This window comes from Salmo trutta, chromosome 25 (assembly GCF_901001165.1).
Source record: "Salmo trutta chromosome 25, fSalTru1.1, whole genome shotgun sequence".
Taxonomy (NCBI): domain Eukaryota; kingdom Metazoa; phylum Chordata; class Actinopteri; order Salmoniformes; family Salmonidae; genus Salmo; species Salmo trutta.
Genome location: NC_042981.1, coordinates 47,136,743 through 47,162,410, shown reverse-complemented (window position 1 = coordinate 47,162,410; position 25,668 = coordinate 47,136,743). Strand labels below are relative to the sequence as shown.

At 42.8% G+C, this 25,668-nt stretch overlaps 1 protein-coding gene across 1 annotated transcript; it reads right to left on the bottom strand.

Moving 5' to 3' along the window:
- Window positions 1–22,125: 22,125 nt before the first annotated feature.
- LOC115162687 (potassium voltage-gated channel subfamily S member 3-like) lies at window positions 22,126–23,628 on the bottom strand. Its single transcript, XM_029714171.1, has one exon. It carries the CDS (start codon window positions 23,626–23,628, stop codon window positions 22,126–22,128), a length of 1,503 nt encoding a protein of 500 aa, XP_029570031.1.
- Between the last annotated feature and the right edge of the window lie 2,040 nt (window positions 23,629–25,668).

Below are 25,668 nucleotides of genomic sequence, written 5' to 3'. Positions count from 1 at the left end.
TCTCATCAACTACGGTGTAATGACCTCAGAACTGCACTGAAATCTCTGAATATTTTATCCCCATTTCAGTATTCTTATCTTCCCTTCAGACAATGCAATTTGCAAGATCTCAGTGTGCCATACACACACACACGTCAGCACAGTAAGGACAATTAGGTGAGTAAAGTCAAAGGGACAGCGGATAACTGATCATGCAAAAATATATATGCAACATCTTGGTTTTCTGATGTAGTGCATCTCTTTCCAAATAATTGTTGATATCAATGATGAAAGGGTCAATGCACACAAAGGCACGTGACAATTTATCTCATTTCAATATCCAGCCCTTCTGTCAGTTAGTTTGCACTGCTTCAGATCAGAAGTGAATAATAATCCACTCAAATATAGTCTGGTCAGGTTTTTAATTATGGCGTCTCCACATGCTCCTTGTTGAGATAGGAGAAATGCACTTCTACCCACTAAATAACGGTTTAATAAAGGCATCACGCTCAGATACACACACTTGGCTTTTAGAATTACTTTGCTCATCGCAGTTTGCCCTGGAAGATTGGAGCCGATTCAGCATTAGTTATCTCGCCTGATCTCAATATAGGACAAACACTATCAGAAGCAATTACAGTTTTCATTGCGCTGATGGCTCATTTCGAACGGTGGCAGATAACTCAGAGAAACTGAGGCAGTCCTCTGAATATGCAGCAGACGTAATATGACCTATCCCAAATATTATCCAAGGGCACATCATATTAATAAATCATAATTTAGATTTAAAGCCAAAAGAGAAATTAGGTGATATTATACAACTTAAGAAATGAAATCATTAAATTAGATTTTCAATTGAGTGACGTAAAATGACAATGATCTTAACTACACAGGGGTTATTGCCTAACATTAAACCTTTGCGGATCTGGCGTCCTTGAAGTAATTCTTTTCACAAGCAAATGTCATAATTTTGACAAGGCGCATCTCCCCTTTGATACATCATATAAAATGCATTCGGAAAGTATTCAGACCCTGTCATAAATGTTGAAGCCGTGTTGTATGGACCAAACTGCAGACGGAATGTGGATACTCATCTTTTAATGTAAAGAATAAAAAATTAAAGCAAAGTATACACAGGAAAACAATAAACACGGAACTCACGACAGGCTAACAGGCTTACTAGAAACAAAAAAGACTAGCAGTGTTAGCACAACCACCCACAAACCCAAGTGACAAACATACTCCAAAATATATGACTCCCAATCAGGAACAACGATCCCCAGCTGTTCCTGATCAGGAGTCACAAGACTAACACAGAAACAGACATACTAGACAACACATACAGACTTCTTCTGCCACGTCCTGACCAAAATACTACACCACTACTCCCTCTGCTGGTCAGGACGTGACAGTACCCCCCCCAAAGGTGCAGACCCCAGAATGCACCTTAAAAGAAAACACAAAAATCACCAATACCACAACAACAACAAAAAATAACCAAACAAAAAAGGGAGGGAAGGGAGGGTGGCTGCCGTCAACGAAGGCACTGTGCTACACCCTCCCTCCCCAACCCACCTATCCTGGAGGTGGCTCTGGTTCCAGCCTCCTGCCCTCCAGGTTGTAGGCAGACTCATTGGGGTCCAGGTCGTAGACAGACTCAATTTCTTGTGGTTCGTGGGCAGGTTCCCTCATTTCCACGCTGTAGGAAGACTCATTTACAACACAGTTAGTCACATTCAGTTCTGAGTCGTAGGTAGACTCCTTCGGTTCCGGGTCGCAGACAGACCCCTTCACTTCCGGGTCGCAGGCAGACCCCTTCGCTTCTGGGTCGCAGGCAGACCCCTTCGGTTCCGGGTCGCAGGCAGACTCCCTCGGTTCCGGGTCGCAGGCAGACTCCCTCGGTTCCAGGTCGCAGGCAGACCCCTTCGCTTCCGGGTCGCAGGCAGACCCCTTCGCTTCCGGGTCGCAGGCAGACCCCTTCGGTTCCGGGTCGCAGGCAGACTCCCTCGGTTCCGGGTCGCAGGCAGACTCCCTCGGTTTCGGGTCGCAGGCAGACTCCTTTGGTTCCGGTTCCGGGTCGCAGGCAGACCCCCTCGGTTCCGGGTCACATGCAGGCTCCCTTGGTTCCGGGTCACAGGCAGACCCTCTCTGGTTCCGGGTCGCAGGCAGTCTCCCTCGGTTCCGGACTAGACACTGTTGCCGGATACTCTAGACTGCACACTGTTGCCGGATACTCTGGACCGCACACTGTTGCCGGATACTCTGGACCGCACACTGTTGCCGGATACTCTGGACCGCACACTGTTGCCGGATACTCTGGACCGCACACTGGTGCCGGGCTCTTGAGGCTGGGCCGACGCACTGGAAGCCTGGTGCGTGGGGCTGGTAGAGGTGGTACCAGGCTGAAGACACGCACCCTAGGGCTAGTGCGAGGAGCGGGAACAGGCTGAATAGGACTAGGCCGACTCATGGGCAGCTTGGTCCGGATTGCTGGTACTGGTCGTGCCATACTGGAGGTACTCACTTCCGGGATAGCACGAGAGGCGGGAACCGGAAAGACTGGGCCATGGAGGCGCACAGGTGGCCTTGACCGCACAGCCTGCACAACCCGTCCTGGCTGGATGGAACTAGCAGCCCTGCACGAGCGGGGTGCTAGTACAGGGCGAACTGGGCTGTGCAGGGGCCTGATGGTTGCCGTGCATAGAGCGGGAGTAGGGTAGCCTGGTCCTAGGAGGCGTACCGGCGACCAGATGCGCTGCACAGGCATCCTCCTACCAGGCTGGATGCCCACTCTAGCACGGCATCTGCGAGGGGCTGGAATGGCGCGCACCGGACGCGCGTATGGGTGAGAGTGCGCACCTCAGCAAAACACGGCGCCCTCCACTCCATACGCTCCTCCACATAATCACGGGTACTCCTAAATATATGACTCCCAATCAGGAACAACGATCCCCAGCTGTTCCTGATCAGGAGTCACAAGACTAACACAGAAACAGACATACTAGACAACACATACAGACTTTTTCTGCCACGTTCTGACCAAAATACTACACCACTACTCCCTCTGCTGGTCAGGACGTGACAGACCCCTTAACTTTTTCCACATTTTGTTAAGTTACAGCCATATTTTAAAATGGATTTTAAAAAATGTTTTCCTGTCACGTCCGTCGTAAAGATGGGACCAAGGCGCAGCGGGAATGTGAATACTCATCTTCTTTATTTAGAAGAAAACCAAAATAAACACTTAAACAGAAACAACGACGAGAAACAGTCCTGTAAGGCACACAGCTACACATGGAACAACTACCCACAAATCCCAATGAAAAAACACCCCTATTAAATAGGAACTTCAATTAGAGGCAACGAGGAACAGCTGCCTCCAATTGCAGGTCAACCAATAAACTAAGCATAGAAATAGAATAACTAGACACAGACATAGAAAGACTAAGACTAACATAGAACATTACCCCAAAAACCCCGAAACACACTAAACAAACACCCCCTGCAACGCCCTGACCGAACTATAATAACAAACAACCCCTTTTACTGGTCAGGACGTGACATTTCCCCTCATCAATCGACACACAGTACCCCATAATCACCAAGCAAAAACAGGTTTAATATTTTTTTGCTAATGTATTAAAAATAAAAAATTGAAATATCACATTTACATAAGTATTCAGACCCTTTACTCAGTACTTTGTTGAAGCACCTTTGGCAGCTATTACAACCTCAAGTCTTCTTGGGTATGACGCTACAATTTTGGCACACTGTCACGAATCCCACCGAAGGTGACTCCCCTTCCTGTTCGGGCGGCGCTCGGCGGTCATCGTCGCCGGTCTACTAGCCACCGCTGATCCCTTTTTCCTTTTCTGTTTGTTCGGTCTTATTGGTTGCACCTGTTCCCTGTTTTGTTTCTTGATTTGTGTTTATTTAAGCCTGTTAAGCTCGCCCAGGTTTGTGCGGGATTATTTCACTGTTTGTTATTTGGATGTGCTGGCTGGCGCCTTATTTTCTCTCCGGACTGTTTTGCTCTGTGTTTTGGGTTGGTCTACCTTATTATGCGCCACTCTGTTTTGGCGTGACCGTTTGTGCCGGAGAAATAAAAGACGTGATACTTACCCTCTGCTCTCTGCGCATGACTCCAACCACCACTCCTAGAAATCCCTGACACACAGCTGCATTTGGGGAGTTTCTCCCATTCTTCTCTACAGATCCTCTCAAGCTCTGTCAGGTTTGATGGGGAGCGTTGCTGCTGAAAAACATCCCCATGCTTCACCGTAGGGAAGGTACCAGGTTACCTCCAGATGTGATGCTTGGCATTCAGGCCAAAGAGTTCAATCTTGGTTTCATCAGAGCAGAGAATCTTGTTTCTCATGGTCAGAGTCCTTTACGTTCCTTTTGGCAAACTCCATGCCGGCTGTCATGTGCCTTTACTTAGGACTGGCTTCAGTCTGGCCACTCTACCATAAAATGATTGGTGGAGTGCTGCAGAGATGGTTGTCCTTCTGGAAGGTTCTCCATTTCCACAGAGGAACTCTGGAGCTCTGTCAGAGTGACCATCGGGTTCTTGGTCACCTTTTCCCCCGATTGCTCAGTTTGGCCGGGCGGCCAGCTCGAGGAAACTTCTTGCATTTAAGAATGATGGAAGCCACTGTAATGTTGGGGACCTTTGATGCTGAATAAATATGTTGGTACCCTTCCCCAGACCTGTGCCTCGACACAATCCTGTCTCGGAGCTCTACGGACAATTCGTTCGACCTGATTGCTAGGTTTATGCTCTGACATGCACTGTCAACTGTGTGACCTTATGTAGACAGGTGTGTGCCTTTCCAAATCATGTCCAGTCAATTGAATTTACCACAGGTGGACTCCAATCAAGTTGTAGAAACATCTCAAGGATGATCAATGGAAACAGGATATACCTGAGCTCAATTGTGAGTCTCATAGCAAAGGGTCTGAATACTTATGTAAATAAGGTAATTCCCTTTTTAATTTTTAATACATTTGGAGAAAAAAAAACAGTTTTTGATTTGTCATTATGAGGTATTGTGTGTAGCTTGATGAGGATTTTTTTTTTAAATTAATTTTAGAATAACGCTGTAAGGTAACAAAATGTGGAAAAGGAATCACTGTATATAAAGTCCGATCAGGTTACAATATTAAATTGTATCTCTATGGTTGTACCGTGCTAAACATGGCCCAGGTGGTGGGTTATAAATCAGCTGTTCCTGGATCAGTTAGTGAGAGTATCAGCAAATACCCCTGCTTTCAGTCACTACCCAATCATACTAATTTCCTAAAGAACATGACAAGGGGAATACCAATCAGCCCTGCTGGTTTGCCAAAATTCGATTGGATTAGACCACCTCCTGATCTCCAAACTTGATATTGAAAGTGTGTGTCTACTGTTCACAAGAGGCTCTCATGGGAGTAGCAGTAATTTAATTTAGCTATAACGTGACATTTTCTATAAAACTAATGACACAATAAGCTAGATTGTAGCTGGTGATGTAAGGTCCACTCCAAACTATTTTCAATTATTGATTAGAGGTTTGCAATGGTTTGTAAAAGAGAGGAATATTTCTGTCAAAGCCGAATTTTGAGCATGTTTATTATTAATATGGATGTTGTTGATGCTAATCAATCTCCTGCACAATTCTTATTTAAAACTAAGAGATACAATATCATCTCCACTGTCGGTAGTGATAAAATGACAATGCCGTTTTTCTTTGGTCTAGTTCCAAAATCAATCAATACATGTTTTACAAATGTAACTAGATTCCACTTTCTATGACAATTATTTTATCACCTGTTGAAGTCCGAATCCATCAAAGCACAATTATCCAGTTGTAAATAGGATGTTATGATGACTCGCTACAAGGAAATGTTATGCAAAGTGGTCTTGAGCTGGGCTTTTTAATGAATGGCTAAATACTGTATTATGGCGAAATATCTAATTCTTTATATGCACAATATACTGCACATACACTATGAATACAAAAGTATATGGACACCCCTTCAAATGTGTGGATATCGGCTATTTCAGCCACAACCGTTATTGACAGGTGTATAAAATCAAGCACACAGCCATGCAATCTCCATAGACAAACATTGGCACATAGAATGGTCATACTGAAGAGATCAGTGACTTTCAACGTGGCACCGTCATAGGATTCCACCTTTTCAACAAGTCAGTTCCTCAAATGTCTGCGCTACTAGAGCTGCCCTGGTCAACTGTAAGTGCTGTTATTGTGAAGTGGAAATGTCTAGGAGCAACAATGGGTCATCCGCGAAATGGTAGGCCACACAAGCTCACAGAATGAGACCGCCAAGTGCTGAAGCGCTTAGTGTGTAAAAATTGTCTGTTCTCGGTTGTAACACTCACCACCAAGTTCTAAAGTGCCTCTGGAAGAAACATCAGCACAATAACTGTTCGTCGGGATCTTCATGAAATGTGTTTCCATGGCCGAGCAGCAGCACACAACCCTAAGATCACCATGCACAATGCCAAGCATCGGCTGGAGTGGTGTAAAGCCCGCTGACATTGGACTCTGGAACAGTGAAAATGCATACTCTGGAGTGATGAATCGCGCTTCACCAGCTGGCAGTCCAACGATGAGTAGAGCCAACTGTAAAGTTTGGTGGAGGAGTAACCAATGCCAAGAGTGTGTAAAGCTGTCATCAAGGCAAAGGGTAGCTACTTTGAATAATCTCAAATATAAAATATATTTTTTGGTTACTACGTGATACCATATTTGTTATTTCATAGTTTTGATGTCTTCACTATTATTCTACAATGTAGGAACTAGTAAAAATAAAGAAAAAGCCTTGAATGAGTAGGTGTGTCAAAACCTTTAACTGGTACAGTATATCCATGCTGCACACAGGTGAGGTATGAGATCCATGTTCCACACAATTTGAAGATCATTTGGTTCTGTCCAATTCTCAACCAGACATGCAATATTTGAAAACCAAGCTATAATTTATGACACTATTCAATTAGAAAAATGTATTCTCTTTGAGTACAGTTATAAGGATCCCTGAAATTGACCAGCCCTCATTTATTGAATAATGGATAACCTTACATTACAAATATTGATTCTAGGAGGGCACTGGCACTTCTGATGACAATGCTTTTAGGGCAATGTGGCATGTTGCCCAGCTAAACCTCAGCCTCACTTCCCTCTCTGTCCAGACAAAATCCTCTGCACTTTGAAACATAAGGCCCTATTTTTGGCTGGCGTTAAGGCGGCGCTAGTGTCAAAAGCACGCTCTTTGGCAATTTCAACTTGTAAAAGCCAGCGCTCTGCTATACCTGTCTAACATGCTGACCAAACCGGACGTGCGCCTGCGTGTGCGTCATCGCGTGCATGTTGATTTTGTACCCCAACACTAGACACGATCAGGACACGCAGGTTGAAATATCAAAACAAACTGAACCAATTATATTAATTTGGGGACAGGTCGAAAAGCATTAAACATGTATGGCAATTTAGCTAGCTAGCTTGCTGTTGCTAGCTAATTTGTCCTGGGATATAAACATTGGGTTGTTATTTTACCTGAAATGCACAAGGTCCTCTACTCAGACAATTAGTCCACAGAAAAAACGGTAAACCAAATTATTTTCTTGTCATCTCTGCTCTTTCCTCAGGCTTTTTTTTTACTTCTTTGGACTTCATATGGTGGTTGGCAACCAACTTTATGGTGCATTACTACAACCGACTGGAGTGTGGACGTCAGTTCATCTTTCAATCACCCACGTGGGTATACGCTCCTCAACACCAATGAAGAGATGGCACGTGGGTATATGCTCCTAAAAACCAATGAGGAGATGGGAGAGGCCGGACTTGAGCGTCACAAATAGAACATATTTCTATTTTAGCGTCTTACCACGCAGATGCTCGTTGTGGCACGCAATGAATGATAAACATGTATGTGTACATTTATTTTGCAACACGAGCAGTGTGGTCAGCATGTACATGCCGCACCGCCAAACGCCTCAACTCCAGGCTAGCTAGATGGGCCCTGCTGTTCACGCGGTTCAACTTCTCTGTCTCATATCAGCCGGGATCCAAAAATGTCAAGCCGGATGCACTGTCTCGCCGTTATAGCCCCACGGCTATTACTCCGGAGCCCGAGACCATCCGGGGTCCTCAGTTCTCTCCTCGGTTCTTGAAGGCGTTCTGCACCCTCATTGGGTCGTCGGCCAGCCTGTCCTCCGGATTCCACCCCCAGTCCGACGGCTAGTCGGAGCGAGCCAACCAGGATCTGGAGACTACTCTGCGCTGCCACGGGCCTCCTTTTGAGTGTTCCCTGGTGTCAGCCCCTGCTCTTCCCTGAGCATACCTTCTGCACAGATGTTTGTCCACCGCTGTCATCGTACCTAGAGAAGAGCCCGGTCGGGCCTCCTCAAGACCACCTCCAGGTATCGACGACAAGCTTATCGCCACCAGACCCCGGCTGCCTGGTATCATCTCGGGCAGAAGGTATGGCTGTCCACCCGGGATCTGCCCCTTCGGGTGGAATCCCACAAACTCTCACCCCGGTTTATCTGCCCGTTTCCCCATCTCCAAAATCATTAGCCCCTCTGCTGTTCGTCTTCTGTTGCCCCAGACCCTTCGTATACATCCTACCTTTCATGTGTCCAGAGGTAACCTCTCTGGGATAGGGGTCCCGCTAGTGGGACAACTCCCGGTGAAACTGGAGGGTGCGCAATTCAAATACATAATCATAAAAATTATGAATATTAAACATTTAGGTACATACTGTACAAGTGTCTTATAACGGTTGAAAGCTTAAAATCTTGTTAATCTAACTGCACTGTCCGATTTACAGTAGGCTTTACAGTGAAAGCATTGTTTGAGGATGGCACCCCACATCAAAATATTTTTCCACGGGCACAGGTTTCATAAATTCACAAATAGCGATTAAATATTCACTTACTTTTTGAAAATCTTCCTCTGATTTGTCATCCAAAGGGTTCCAGATTTAACATGTAGTGTCGTTTTGTTAGATAAAATCCTTCTTTATAGACCAAAAAGTCAGTTTAGTTGGCGCCATCGATTTGAGTAATCCACTCTTTCAACATGCCAAGATAGGAATCCGAAAATCTACCCCTAAACTTTGTTTCAACAAGTCATAATACATTTCTATTTAATCCGCAGATACCCTGAAATGTAATCAAACTATAATATTTCATACAGAAAAAAGTAGGAATCCGATTTTAGCAGGTGCGCGTTGTCTTCAACGCGCACACACACACACATTTTCAAGCAGGTCTCCTTGTACTAAAACTCATTATTCTTACTCGTTTTGGAAGAAACAAGCCTAAAACCTTGAACAAAGACTCCTGACACCCTGTGGAAGCCATAGGAATTCCATACTGGGAGCTAGATTTCATTATTTCCCTATACTTTCCATTGTAAGAGCATGGGCTCTCAAAAAAACGAATTCTGGTTGGTTTTTCTTTGGATTTTCTCCTACCATATCTATTGTGTTATAGTCTCCGACATTATTTTAACATTTCTACAAACTTCAAAGTGTTTTTTTTCCAATGGTACCAATTATATGCATATACTGGCTTCATGGCCTGAGTAACAGGCAGTTTACTTTGGGCATGTCAGTCAGGCGGAAATTGAGAAAAAAGGACCCTAGCCGGAAGAAGTTTTAAACCCATGTCTCACAGCCCTTTGTCTCCTGTTTCCAGGATAAACCCGGGATAAATTAGCTAGCAACAGCAAGCTAGTTAGCTAAATGTCCATGAATGTTTCACGTGTTTTGACCTGTCCCCAAAGTAATATAGTTGGTTCAGAGTTTGTATCGTCTGGCTTGAGCTGAGGTGGGAGGGTGTCCTTAAAAACGTGTGCCAATGTGCCAATTTCAAGCAGTACTACTGGTGATGTTTAAGACTCACTAAAATCTGGTCTTAGTGGTAATGCAATTGGTTATGGCATTGATTTTGCCAGCGGAGGCGCATGGTAGCCTAATCAGTAGCATTTAACCAATGTTTTTTATTAAAATATCACAAGCAGCAAAACAGTCAACAGTTTATTTCTTTGTCCATGCAGTTTCTGTGAAAAGTTTGGACTCATAAGCCCGATGTGTGATGCCCATTGAATGAAAGTCTGTTATTACAATATACTGCTTATTGTTTTTCATTTACCATTTTGTAAAAAAATTTGCATCTTCCACTTTCATCTGTTAGACCTAACTGTCAAATCGCGGGAATTCCAATCGCTGTCCTTGGTACTGAGTCCACCTGTAGCCTGTCACGAACAGGCAACATCAACAGCGATGATTGAGTAATATTATAACGTTTGGCAATGTCCAAATATCCATGGCTCGAACATGCAGGGCATTTTCGAAATGTGACTGCAACGTGTGTATGGATAGGACAAACATCCATGCCTCCTGCCGAGCCCTGTGTGCACACACACTGCCTTATGCTCATGGAATGAGAAATGTAATTTATGATTTCATGCTTCTGACCCGATCCTATTAAGAAATATTGTTGTCAATTTAAAAAACAGATTGATTTTTTTTTGTAGAATTTTGTAAAAACTAAACATAAGAAAGATTCACCTTCAAAGCAATTCAAATGTAATTGGTTGGATACACATATTTAGCAGATGTAGGGGAGTACACAGAAGACAGCCCTATTAGGTAAAAGACCAAGTCCATATTATGGCAAGAACAGCTCAAACAAGCAAAGAGAAACGACAGTCCATCATTACTTTAAGACATGAAGGTCAGTTAATACGGAAAATGTAAAGAACTTTGAAAGTTTCTTCAAGTGCAGTCGCAAAAACCATCAAGCGCTATAATGAAACTGGCTCTCATGAGGACCGCGACAGGAAAGGAAGACCCAGACTTACCTCTGCTGCAGAGGATAAGTTCATTAGAGTTACTAGCCTCAGAAATTGCAGCCCAAATAAATGCTTCACAGCGTTCAAGTAACAGACACATCTCAACATCAACTGTTCAGAGGAGACTGCGTGAATCAGGCCTTCATGGTCAAATTGCTGCAAAGAAACCACTACTAAAAGGACACCAATAAGAAGAAGAGACATGCTTGGGCCAAGAAACACGAGCAATGGACATTAGACCAGTGGAAATATGTATTTTGGTCCGGTGAGTCCAAATTTGACCGCCGTGTCTTTGTGAGAAGCAGAGTAGGTGAACGGATTATCTCCGCATGTGTGGTTCCCACCATGAAGCATGGAGGAGGAGGTGTGATGGTGTGGGGGTGCTTTGTTGGTGACACTGTCTGTGATTTATTTAGAATTCAAGGCACACTTAACCAGCATGGCTACCACTGCATTCTGCAGCGATACGCCATCCCATCTGGTTTGCACTTAGTGGGACTATCATTTGTTTTTCAACAGGACAATGACCCAAAACACCCCTCCAGGCTGTGTTAGGGCTATTTGACCAAGAGAAGCATGATAGAGTGGGGCATCAGATGACCTGGTCTCCACAATCACCCGACCTCAAACCAACTGAGATGGTTTGGGATGAGTTGGACCGCAGAGTGAAGGAAAAGCAGCCAACAAGTGCTTAGCATATGTGGGAACTCCTTAAAGACTGTTGGAAAAGCATTCCAGGTAAAGCTGGTTGAGAGAATGCCAAGAGTGTGCAAAGCTGTCATCAAAGCAAAGGGTGGCTACTTTGAAGAATCTCAAATATAACATGTATTTAGATTTGTTTAACACTTTTTTGGTTACTACATTATTCCATATGTGTTATTTCATAATTTTGATGTCTTCACTATTATTCTGCAATGTAGAAAATAGTAAAAATAAAGAAAAACCCTGGAATTAGTAGGTGTGTCCAAACTTTTGACTGGTACTGTAAATCGGCATGAAAATCTATTGCAAAACTTGAAAATGCCTGTCTAGCGATTATCAATAACCAACTTGACAGAGCTTGAAGAATTCAAAAACTATCTGTGAATACTTACAGTACCAGTCAAAAATAGCTTTTGCAAATGTATAATTTATTTAAGAATTCAATAAGAAAGCAACCAACAGTTTACACAGACATTGTTTGTGCCATTTAGTTGTTTAGCAGTTTGACTATTTTCTTCTGGTATTATCCCCACTAGCTGTGTCAATTCTATACCATTTCCCTCACCTCAGCATGTAACAACAGTGGACAACATGCTCTTTGTATAAAACTCAAAAACCATGTAATAATGTACATTTCATTTAGTTATATATGTCACGACTTCTACTGAAGTTGATGCCCCTCCTTGTTCGGGTGGTGTTCGGCGGTCGACGTCACCGGCCTTCTAGCCACCATTGATCAGTTTTTCATTTTCCATTGGTTTTGTCTGGTCTCTTTACACACCTGTTTCATATCCCAGTAATTATATGTTGTGTATTTAACCCTCTGATTCCCCTCATTTCTCTGTCGGTGATTGTTGGTTTGTTATGTACGTGTTGTGTCTATATCGGTGTGCGGCGGGTTATTGTTTTACCCGGATTCTTTGCCACGTTGGTTTTGGAAATAAATATTCCATTTTTTTTAAACCACTCTGTTTTCTCCTGCGCCTGACTTCCCTGCCACCTACATACACAGACTATGACAATATATCCAATATTTGTCAGTGTGTATAGGCTTGAACCATGCCGTTACACGTGTGGACTGCCAGCCTGTTTGTATAATCGTATAGTTATTTAAGCACAAAACAATGACTTCCCAAACTTTCTTTCACTAGAAAAATAAATTATATTTAATTCTATAGCAACATTTCTCTCCACTGTGCTATTTATGACAAATCTTTGAATCCTCATTCCAGTGATTTTGTATTTTGTGTGTATCCATCTAAAGTGATAACAGAACTAGGGAGATGGATGGCTGATGGCAGCCTCCTGTCACAATGCAATTTCATGCCCATAGAAAACATTTATTGCCATTTCTAATGTAGAGTTGCCAAATAATTCTGTAATGCTGGCTCTTTGTCTATTAATTGACAAATGGTATGATCAGATGAGATGCAGGATGGCTGATGTGATGCCCATGTAAATAAAGATGGATGCCAGACTGTGATGGCGATCCCTCAATGGTGCTGGATGGAAGAGAAGCAGCAGATTTTTGGACCGGGACCCATTCTTTCATGTGTTGTAATTTTTTTACTTGATTGAATTGATTAGGTAATGTTTTTTGTCCTTTGTACAGTACTCAATAATGGGATGTACCTCTTATACTCAATTTCAATCAATATTTATAGACCTGAATGACAGCCATTTGAAAGAACACTTCCATTGACACAAGTATTGGTAATTTAAAACTCATTCAGGCTTATTTTATAGGGCCCTTTCATCACAGAGTTACAATTCAAGGGCACTGGGGCGCTGCCAAAAGTCTCCAAATTTTGTCACATAATCAGTCATTCAAAGGCATTCACATCACCCCACATATTTTTGGTTCGATCCAGTAACGTGTAATGTCAGATGCAGCAATAAGAAGATGCTCTTCACATTGCTCTTTGTTGCTATTAGAGAAAATAGAGATAGCAGATCTACCTCACAGTATGCCCCCTGGCTATGATCCCCCATAGGAAACACGCTAACTTTCCATTTATGGTGTGAATTCCGTGTCATATGAAATCGGATTCTCAGCTCATGATGGCCCATTTTCCCTCACAAGCTTTGTTGGCAGATAACATTATCCATCAAGGGATAAGTCAGAGGTGTCTGGATAGTTCTCAAGACCTTGAAGGTGTGAAATTGTGGAAGAAATATCTGTGGCTGTTGTCACTTGACAACTGAAAATGGACCTAAGAGTAACGGTAAAAACACAGACAAGAAACAAAGGAAATTTGTGCAGCTGTGCGGTGTACACCACAGGCACATGCACAGATAGGGCTGTACCTGTGCAGAGCACATGCCCTTTCGCCCCACCAGTCTCCAAAGTAGCCTTTTTTCATTTTGAGTACCTGCCCCCTAAAGGGTCTGTGCATGGCCCTGGTACCCGTGCATGTGTAATCGGTCAGGTGGCATTTGATTCAGTATTCAATTTGATGATTTAAGTTCGTAACAGAGAAAATAACAGATGCCATCAATGTCATTGGACATACTGTATTTGCTGCTATGGGTCTTAGCTCGCACACTTTGGAATCTCCTTCATGCCTCTGGATTGAGTGGCATAACCTATAACCACTAAACCACACAGTCTTCAACCATCAGCCTGTGATCCATCCTTTCAGGTGTCTAATCTATTGCATTAGTGGGATATCTCAAGCATGCTGCTTGTAAAAGCGGGGAAAGAGCTGCCATACGATAAAAAGGCATGTCAGCGAGTGGGATGGCAATAAATCAATACAATTCATTGTTTATCTGAGTCATATTAGACATTTGCCCACAAAAATGTTATTCTTCATTTTTTTGAACCAGGAACAAGATAGAGAAAAGCAGATGGCTTTGTAACATGTCATTTTTCTTTACATGTAAATGGCTGTTTCAATCTAGATTATAAATTATTTTAACTATACCACAATGGAGAGCATGTTGCTGTAGCGTGTGTTTTCTTCCAGCTGTGTCCACTCTTTAGCCCTGATTTACTAAACATGTGCACCTGTTATTTTGTGTAAGGGAGTATAGTGAATTGATTTTGATGCCAACTTTATCTACACTTGATTTATTTTTGCTATCTTTAGCATTCCATGCAAATGTCTTTGAGAGGCTGTTTGTCAACTTGGCATCTGAACTATTGGTGCATCTTAAACATGCATTTTCGTTTAGTCAAAGTCTGTTTCTCACGCTCGTCTCCACCAGAGGCAAATCGAAAGGACATGTCAAACGCTGTGGGGCCTCAAATTCCCAAACATTAACAGTGGATACAAAATCAATATCTCTCTAGCTAGAGGGAATGCCTCGGAGGCAGAATTGTCTCTGTGGAGATTTCATTTGGCCTCCTTTAATGCTGCTTTTAGAATCTGTCATTTAGCAGTGGATGGCAGATCTTGGTGGTAGTAGCAAATATTCTTTCAGCTGTATTTTTGGTCCCACTGTTTACTAAGTGGCCTAGGTATTTGCAAAAACAATATATTTGCATGGTAGTTATATTAGGCAGATAGTTACAGTGTAGATACACATAGTTTCATACAGTGAGCTCCAAAAGTATTGGGACAGTGATGTTTTTGTTGTTGTTTTGGCTCCATTTAGAAATTACAGCACTATGTACAAAGTCACCCTATTTCAGGGGACCAAAAGTGTTGGGACCATCATTCAGAAAGTTTTCATACCCCTTGACTTTATTCTAAACTCTACCTTATTCTAAACTGGATTAAAACCATTTTCCTCATCAATCCACATACAATACCCCATATTGACAAATTTAAAAAAATGTAATTATTTTTTTTAAAGTTTTGCAAATGTAGTAAAAATAAAAAACAGAAATAACTTATTTACATAAGTATTCAGACCCTTTGATATGAGCTGAGGTGCATCCTGGTTCCATTGATTATCCTTGATATTTTTCTACAATTTGATTGGAGTCTGTTTGACATGATTTGGAAAGGCACCCACATAAGGTCCCACAGTTGACAGTGCATGTCAGAGCAAAAACCAAGCCATGAGGCTGAAGGAATTATCTGTAGAGCTCTGAGACAGGATTGTGTCGAGGCACAGATCTAGGGAAGGGTACCAAAACATTTCTGCAGCATTGAAGGTCCCCAAGAAAACAGTGGTGTCCATTATTCCTAAATGGAAGAAGTTTGGAACCACCAAGACTTTTCCTAGAGCTGGCCGTCCGGCCAAACTGTGCAATCGGGGGAGAAGGGCCTTGGTCAGGGAGGTGACCAAGAACCCGATGGTCACTCTGACAGAGCTCCATAGTTTCTATGTGGAGATGAGAGAACCTTCCAGAAGGACAACCATCTCTGCATCACTCGCACTCTACCAACCAGGCCTTTATGGTAGAGTGGCCAGACAGAAGTCACTCATCAGTAAAAGGCACATGACAGCCCAATTGGAGTTTGCCAAAAGGCACCTAAAGGACTTTGACCATGAGAAACAAGATTCTCTGGTCTGATGAAACCAAGATTGAACTCTTTGGCCTGAATGCCAAGCGTCATATCTAGAGGAAATCTGGTGGTAGCAGTATCACGCTGTGGGGATGTCTTTCAGGGACTGGGAGACTAGTCAAGATCGAGGGAAAGATGAATGGAGAAAAGTACAGAGATCCTTGATGAAAACCTGCTCCAAAGCGCTCAGGACCTCAGACTGGGGTGAGGGTTCACCTTCCAACAGGACAATGAGCATAAGAACACAGCTAAGACAACACTGGGGTGGATTCGGGACAAGTCTCTGAATATCCTTGAGTGGCCCAGCCAGAGCCCGGACTTGAACCCGATCGAACATCTCTGGAGACCTGAATTTAACTGTGCAGCGACACTCCCCATCCAACCTGTGTAGATTGATGAGAAAAAATCTACTATTTAATGCATTTTAGAATAAGGCTGTAACGTAACAACATCTGGAAACAGTTAAGGGGTCTGAATACTTTCTGAATGCACTGTATGTGTATTAAAGTCGTCAAAAGTTTAGTATTTAGTCCCATGTTCCTAGCACGCAATGAATCATGAATAATAATGAGTGAGAAAAGTTACAGATGTACAAATATCATACCCCTAAGGCATGCTAACCTCTCACCATTACAATAACGGGGAGTGTTAGCATTTTTGGGGGGTATGATATTTGTGGGTCTTTAAATTTCTCAATCATCATTATTCATGATTCATTCAGGACTATCCTTAATCATGGTAGCATCCACATTAATGTAGAAGTGTTCAGAAACATATAATATTCTTATTTACAATTAAAGTGGCTCCAAAATGACACAATACATTATTTACCATTCATTCCTATTGGGCATAAAATAATCTGAAAAACAACTTAAACAGCAAATTCATCCAACAAGTTTGTGGTCGCAAATGATATAATCATTGCGTGCTAGGAATATAGGACCAAATACAAAACTTTTGATTACTTTAATACACATATAATTGAATTTGTCCCAAAACTTTTGGTCCCCTAAAATAAAGGGACTATGTATAAAAGTTTGTGTAATTTCAAAACGGTTCGCCAGATATGGATGAAAATACCCTCAAATTAAAGCTGACAGTCTGCACTTTAACCTCAGTCATTGTATAATATCAAATCCAAAGTGCTGGAGTAAAGAACCAAAACAAAAAATGTGTTACTGTCCCAATACTTTTGGAGCTCACTGTATTACTTCCATGTGTTACACCTACAGGTAACTGCCAAAATAAAGGAAACACATGAGTAAATAATGGGTACAAAGTATGAAAAGCAGTTGCTTCCACACAGGTATGGTTCCTTAGTTAATTAAGCAATTAACATCCCATCATGCTTAGGGTCATGTATAAAACTGCCCACTTGACCAATATTTTGGCTACCATGGCTAGAAGAAGAGATCTCAGTGACTTTGAAAGAGGGGTTTCAAAGGAGCATAGGGGGTTTAAAGTGTGTGTTTGTCTCAGTCACCCGATCTCAACACAATTCAACCCTTATGGGAGATTCTGGAGCGGTGCCTGAGACAGCATTTTCCACCATCATCAACTAAACACCAAATTATGGAATTTCTCATGGAAGAATGGTGTCTCATCCCTCCAGTAGAGTTCCAGACACTTTACACTGAAAAATGCTGGGTTAAAAACAACCCAGTGCTGGTTAAATAGTGGACAGAACACACACTGGGTTGTTTTTGACCCAGCCAGTTGGGTCACTTAGTTGGGTTATTGAGATATGATCCACTGTGTCAGATCAGAAGACAGGTATTTGGTATTGTATTAGAATCCCCATAAGGTGTTGCAAAAGCAGCAGCTACTCTTCCTGGGGTCCACACAAAACATGAAACAGAATGACAATGAAACATATAATGAAACATATAATACATATAAATATAATATAATACATATACATATAAACATATAAACATATAATACAGTATAATGTTGTTAGTCATTTATTGAATTTTTTTCATTAGAGCCTGGCTTTTGTGCAATTGTTGATGTCTTTAAATGTAACCTTTACAATGCCTTAATGAGTAAAATATTATTCTGGTTTAGAAATTAACAAATAATTGTATTATGATGCATGATAATCATTGCACCAGTCCCACGGCTTATGAAAATACATTGCTAACTAGCAGAATAACAAAATCATTAGCCTGTATTAGGTAAGGGAGTATATGCAGTTCATGCTGTATTTACAACTACACGAAATCTAGTCAAAAGTGTAAAGCATATAGTCAAAGTAAAGCTGTCATGAGGACAGTGTAAATTATATTGCTCAAATTAAAATAATGTGGACGGCAATAACGGTTGGTTGACTCTCAATTATCAACCAACTGTCAGGTCTAGAATAAAAGGTCACGTAATTAATATCTCATAAACGGCAATGACACACTCTGCAGTGCTATGTAAACATTTGTTTAAATATCAGTATCAGGCTGCTTAACAATCCCTATCAACTGCAGCTTGCTGCCAAAAAAGGCAGTTTCATTTCAATAGCTTAGCTTGTGGTAAATTCAGTCTATACTTCAAATGGTGTGCATGGTGGTGGATAATATATATACACTGCTCAAAAAAATAAAGGGAACACTTAAACAACACAATGTAACTCCAAGTCAATCACACTTCTGTGAAATCAAACTGTCCACTTAGGAAGCAACACTGATTGACAATAAATGTCACATGCTGTTGGGCAAATGGAATAGACAACAGGTGGAAATTATAGGCAATTAGCAAGACACCCCCAAAAAAGGAGTGGTTCTGCAGGTGGGGACCACAGACCACTTCTCAGTTCCTATGCTTCCTGGCTGATGTTTTGGTCACTTTTGAATGCTGGCGGTGCTTTCACTCTAGTGGTAGCATGAGACGTAGTCTACAACCCACACAAGTGGCTCAGGTAGTGCAGCACATCCAGGATGGCACATCAATGCGAGCTGTGGCAAGAAGGTTTGCTGTGTCTGTCAGCGTAGTGTCCAGAGCATGGAGGCGCTACCAGGAGACAGGCCAGTACATTAGGAGACGTGGAGGAGGCCGTAGGAGGGCAACAAGCCAGCAGCAGGACCGCTACCTCCGCCTTTGTGCAAGGAGGAGCAGGAGAAGCACTGCCAGAGCCCTGCAAAATGACCTCCAGCAGGCCACAAATGTGCATGTGTCTGCTCAAACGGTCAGAAACAGACTCCATGAGGGTGGTATGAGGGCCCGACGTCCACAGGTGGAGGTTGTGCTTACAGCCCAACACCGTGCGGGACATTTGGCATTTGCCAGAGAACACCAAGATTGGCAAATTCGCCACTGGCGCCCTGTGCCCTTCACAGATGAAAGCAGGTTCACACTGAGCACGTGACAGACGTGACAGAGTCTGGAGACGCCGTGGAGAACGTTCTGCTGCCTGCAACATCCTCCAGCATGACCGGTTTGGCGGTGGGTCAGTCATGGTGTGGGGTGGCATTTCTGTGGGGGGCAGCACAGCCCTCCATGTGCTCGCCAGAGGTAGCCTGACTGCCATTAGGTACCGAGATGAGATCCTCAGACCCCTTGTGAGACCATATGCTGGTGCGGTTGGCCCTGGGTTCCTCCTAATGCAAGACAATGTTAGACCTCATGTGGCTGGAGTGTGTCAGCAGTTCCTGCAAGAGGAAGGCATTGATGCTATGGACTGGCCCGCCCGTTCCCCAGACCTGAATCCAATTGAGCACATCTGGGACATCATGTCTCGCTCCATCCACCAACGCCACGTTGCACCACAGACTGTCCAGGAGTTGGCGGATGCTTTAGTCCAGGTCTGGGAGGAGATCCCTCAGGAGACCCTCCGCCACCTCATCCGGAGCATGCCTAGGCGTTGTAGGGAGGTCATACAGGCACGTGGAGGCCACACACACTACTGAGCCTCATTTTGACTTGTTTTAAGGACATTACATCAAAGTTGGATCAGCCTGTGGTGTGGTTTTCCACTTTAATTTTGAGTGTGACTCCAAATCCAGACCTCCATGGGTTGATAAATTGGATTTCCATTGATTATTTTTGTGTGATTTTGTTGTCAGCACATTCAACTATGTAAAGAAAAAAGTATTTAATAAGATTATTTCTTTCATTCAGATCTAGGATGTGTTGTTTAAGTGTTCCCTTTATTTTTTTGAGCAGTATATATATATTTTAAACATATGCTAAGAAAAAACATACACATTGTATGTCTACCACACAGTAACCCTAGCTATTTCTTCAATGTCACATCTTTGTTGCATTCATGAAATAGTTCTGAGAAATTTCATTTTAAGGCAAATAAAAAGGTGTGCATAAAGTGACAGTATAATGTAGGTAATACAGTCAAGGTACACTGATGGCCAGAGCTTTCGGACATTGCAATTGTTGTATTTGTATGTTTTTTGGAGCAGACCTGAAGACAAATGTCTGTCTCTGCAGATTAACTAATAATCTGCTATTCTAGGTGATATAAAAGCAATGTCAAAAGACATATAGACTTGGATGTACCTATGCCAAACCAAACTCAATTACAGTACTTTTTTAAATGGTTCTGCCACATTTTAGAGTAATAGCAGAGAAAAAAACATAATTGACTGATGACACTTGTAAATTACATTTATATTTGCAAAGGGTAGGTAACCTGTTGCGACAGGTGCGATTTGAATTCAGTAGAGACACTTTGATCAATGATCACCTCCAAAATGAGAACAAATCAATGGGATTACCTGGGGCATTTGGAAAGCACTTTTGGCCAGGGCATTACATAATAATTTTTGGATCGCAGCCCCAATGTTTGGCCTTTCTCTCTCTGATCGATCTGATGTACACGTCTTAATCTGAGAGAGACATCCCTCTGAGTGCATTCAGGGAGATCAGATGGAAGGGATGAGAAAGGGGGATTGAAAAAGAGAGATTGAGAGAGAGAGAGAGAGACAAAGCATATTTTATGCACCTTTGAACAATGTCAAATTGTTGAAATTCTGGTAAAGTAAAAATGTGTTCAAGACAATAAGCTTCACACAGGGCATAAAACAGTAATGTGTAACTAATATTCTATATATCTGTATGTTTGTGCTGTATGTGTGCATGTCATATTTGCTAAGAAGTGCCTTTCCTGGCATGGCTAACTGATATTTTATAACCTAAAGTAATCGTGCCACAACTGATGGTTATGTGCAGGTATTGCATAATTGACTGACAGCTGAAGCAAAGAACTCTGGATTGATGCAATGATTTTTTTAAAGACAACTTGTAGGCAGGTAGCCTAGTAGCCTAGTGGTTAGAGAGTTGGGCCAGTAACTGAAAGGTTCCTAGATCAAATCCCTGAGCTGACAAGGTGAAAATCTGTTGTTCTGCCCCTGAACAAGGCAAGTAACCCACTGTTCCTAGGCCGTTATTGTAAATAAGAATTTGCTCTTAACTGACTTGCCTGTTTAAATAAAATCTCAAATGTCATACTTTATTACGGCAATAGACACCCTATACTGACTTTATCCTTAAAGCACACATGCAGTCGTCTCTTTCAATTATTAGTCTAGAAGAGGAGAAATGCAATAGCATGCCATTTGAGTAGATGCTTGCCAGACATTGCTAAATTTAATTTTGTTTCAAACCATGGCTATTTCATTCCATATGATTGCCATGTAAAAATAAAAAGTATTGTTTAAAAATAAATGTTGACAAATACTGCTCAGAATGAAAATAGGTCCTCAAGTCACTAATCCAAAACAGGCCAAGTATTAGGCCTAATGGATCGTAGTCTCTAATGACAAGAACGTGGAGAGATACAGCACACTTATTTTCACCCTGAGAACCGGAAAGTGCTTTTTGCCATGTACAGCTATTTCAAAAGCCTCAGGTGAAAGCAGGGTGGTCCTATTTCTCCTCCCCACTCTCAACTGTGGCCACACTCCAAGAAAGTCAGCATCCACTGTTCCAGTCCCTTTTATGGATCCCACAAGGGAAAGGAAACCGTGGGAGACCAAGGAACACCTGGAGAAGATCTGTAACGTAAAGATTGAAGAACTGAACTACACATGGAACTTGAGAAACTGGCCCAAAAGTGAAGAAGATCATTTGTGGATGACCTATGTAAAACGGTTTAAGTCTAGTAAGTTGAGCTCTCAAGTGCTCCTCAGGATACAAGACGTCTCTCCATCCTGGATACTCGAGATGTCTGTGTCCTTATCATTGCCGACGCTGCCCCTGACAGAGATACTGGCGATGAATGAGTTCATCTTTTGGGTGTACGGGTCCCTGACATTAAAGTAAGGTATACTGGGGTCGGGGATCTTACTATCGTTATTATTGCATTGGTCCGCCTCGTTATTGCTCTGATCGGCATCCATGGCTTTTTGCCTTTGGTAGTACATGGAGAACTTGTTGAAGATAATGGTGATGGGCAGGGCCACCACCAACAGCCCACAGATGATGCACAGGGTTGCTACTAGCTTCCCTAACACCGTCACTGGGCAGGTGTCGCCGTATCCCACCGTCGTCATGCTAATAGTGGCCCACCACCAGCCCACAGGGATGGTCGTTATGTCCGACTCCTCTGACTCCTTCTCCACAAAGTAGATGAGGGCGGAGAAGATGGAAATACCCACATAGAGAAAGAGCATCAGGAGGCCCACCTCATGGTAGCTATGCCTTAGCGTGGCACCCAGCGAGCGCAGCCCCGCTGAGTGGCGTGCCAGTTTGAGGATGCGGAAGATGCGCATCAGCCGCAGGATCTGTACCACCTTCCCCACGTTTTCCAGCTCCTGGTTCTCCTCGTCCACCGTCTCAAAGGCCAACGTGGCGTAGAAAGGCACGATGGACACAAAGTCAATGATGTTGAGCACGTTACTCAGGAACTTCCGGGGGCACGGCGCCACGGAAAGCCGCACCAGGAACTCCACAGAGAAGCTGACAACGCACACAGCCTCGAAGATAGCCAGCACTGGGTCTTCAATCTCCTTGTCGTTGAGGTCCAACTGGTGGAACTCGGGAATGCTGTGGATGCACATGGCCACGATGGAGGTCAGCACCATGGCCAGCGAGGCCACAGCGATCACCTTGGCCAAACGTGAGTAGCCCGGGTTCTCCAGGCACAGCCAGATGTTCTTGCGGACCTCCGAGCACCAGGTGCCCTCAAACTTCTTCAAGTCCTGGTCTATAGTTGAGAGATCCTCCATGGATGAGTCAATGCTCCCGAACTGCTGATGTTGCTCATCGCTCCTCCGGTCCCAGTCCTTGTCCTGTGCAAACTCCCTCTGCTCCTGAAACTTGTTGCTGCAGCAGGAGTCCAGGTGGAGCTCCTTGATGCCCCAGTACTCAATCTCCTGGCTGAAGGAGAAGACACACAGCTCCTCCATCAGGTGTATCTTGCCCGTGTGGTAGAAGTTAAGGACATAGCGGAAGAAACGCGGGTTGCGGTCAAAGTAGTACTCCTTGTCGGTGGGGCTGAAGTCATCGCAAATCTCCAGGATTGCCTCCTCGGAGACGCAGCCCAACAGGCACCCCAGGCGGGTCCTGGGGAACCGCTGCAGGATGCTGCGCTCCACGCGCTGCTTAAAGCCACCCACGTTAAGGTTGAGGACGCTTTCGTCTGTGCCACGCCTGTGAAGGACCTGGCCATACAGCATGGTGGATCTGTGGCAAGGGTGGAGCCTTACGAGAAGGGGGAGGCGTTCAATGCTCAATGCTTGCTCAGGTCATTTCCAGGCTGAAGATCCATCACCTACAAAAGAAAACAATATACCAACATCAGTGACTTGCACAAACCACAGCATTGGTATTGTAACGCGGGTCGTATAAAGGGGACCAAGGCGCAGCGTGTATAGTGCTCATATTTACTTTTAATGAATATACAGTTCCGTCAGGTGAAATACACTAAACAGAAAATAACTACCCACAAAACCCAGGAAGAAAAACCCCTACTTAAATATGATCTCTAATCAGAGGCAATAAGGATCAGCTGCCTCCAATTAGAGATCAACCCAAACAATCCCAACATAGAAATAGAAAAACTAGAACTTAAACATAGAAATAGAAAACATAGAACAACCCAAAACACCCCCTGTCACGCCCTGACCTACTCTACTATAGAAAATTACATCTTACTAGGGTCAGGACGTGACAGGTATACTATATCTGTTTCAAACTGAGAGATCAAGAAGAAAAAACGATTTGCACACGACTTGCAAACTCTGGCCTGAGTTTGAGACATTGTGGGAATGAATACTTCTTCCACAATATATTTTGGTTCTAAAAATCTTTGTGCTTTCAGCAAACATAGTATATAATTTATTTATCACAAATAAATGTATCTTATAAAACATACCTTATCATAGTGCTTAGGCTTACATTACAGTGCTTTAAATGAACATGATACCTTGATATTGTTCCACAGTATTGGTTCATTGAAACCCAAGTTGAGATATTATGTATCGAGACTTCAAACAATATGACTTTGACTACAATTATAGATGGCCTAGATCCATGCTACAATCCCTGTGCTTTATAAACCCATCCAATCCAACATAAAAAACAACATTATTTGATAAGTTACTGGTTTGTTCATTTAGTCCTTTTTACCTAGATAACATTATAAAAAGTACTTCAGAACATTCCTACATCAATGTAATAATGGATAATAAAATATATTCAAAGAGTTGTGCCAAGCCAAAGAGCTGAAACTGAAGATAATGCGACACAATACAAAACCACAATAGAAACCACAGCACAGTTCATTATTTAAGAAAGTTAGACTCCCCACAAACAACAAAACCTCAACAACAAAATGACATACCTGTCTTTCGGGGATCCCCTTTATATAAAAGAACATTCCAGAGGCAAACTAATTTTTCTGAAAGGCTCGTCAACTCGCGCTCCTCCCATGTCCCATCACACCGATTCAGTCGGGATGCTCCGGGTATTTTGAAGAGGAGCAAAGTGAACAATGCCCAAGGGAAGTATCAATGCATCACTCAGTGGTCCATTTACCAGTAGCTCGCGCGCTCGCACTCCCCAAGCTGCGCACTATCCACTTCGTGCGCGAGGCGTTCCCAGAGAGAGACGCTCGCGGAAAATAAGCTGAGTAGACGGGAAAGTTGCTTCAAGGGAAATCGAAATAAGATCTCACATTTCAAGGCTATTCAGTGTAAATGAAGCTTGAAACACGTAACGTGCAAGAAATGCTGAATTGACAACTCCAAAAGCAAGATGAACGAAGCGTTTTGCATGATGGCTCATCAGTCTCAGCTAACATTGTTATTAGTTGACATTGACAAATGTCGAATGTTTGGACCTACTTAAATTAGACTACTACTTCACCACAAAAGCATGACCAAAATCATAGTATAGGACAGTATAATGCTGTATAATATTAAAATGGAATGATATACAGAGGTGTAAAATACTTAAGTAAAAATACTTTATAGTACTACTTAAGTAGTTATTTTTTAGGTATCTGTACTTTACTTTACTATTTGTGACGGACCTGCTCAAGTCGGTCTTATGTAGCAAAATTTGAAATTGTGTTTATTACATTGGATAAAAGTAGTGACTCAGAGCTACATATCATACACTGCATTTGAGGAACAATGAGAAAGTAATTCTGCTTTGAAAGTTAATAAACTTGTCAACTCACTTTTGAGAAAATGGCCTTTGAATTCATCATTGTT

Bases quoted from the DNA above. Each gene is read 5' to 3' on its own strand.
- LOC115162687 (XM_029714171.1), bottom strand. From the start codon at position 23,628: ATGCTGTATGGCCAGGTCCTTCACAGGCGTGGCACAGACGAAAGCGTC.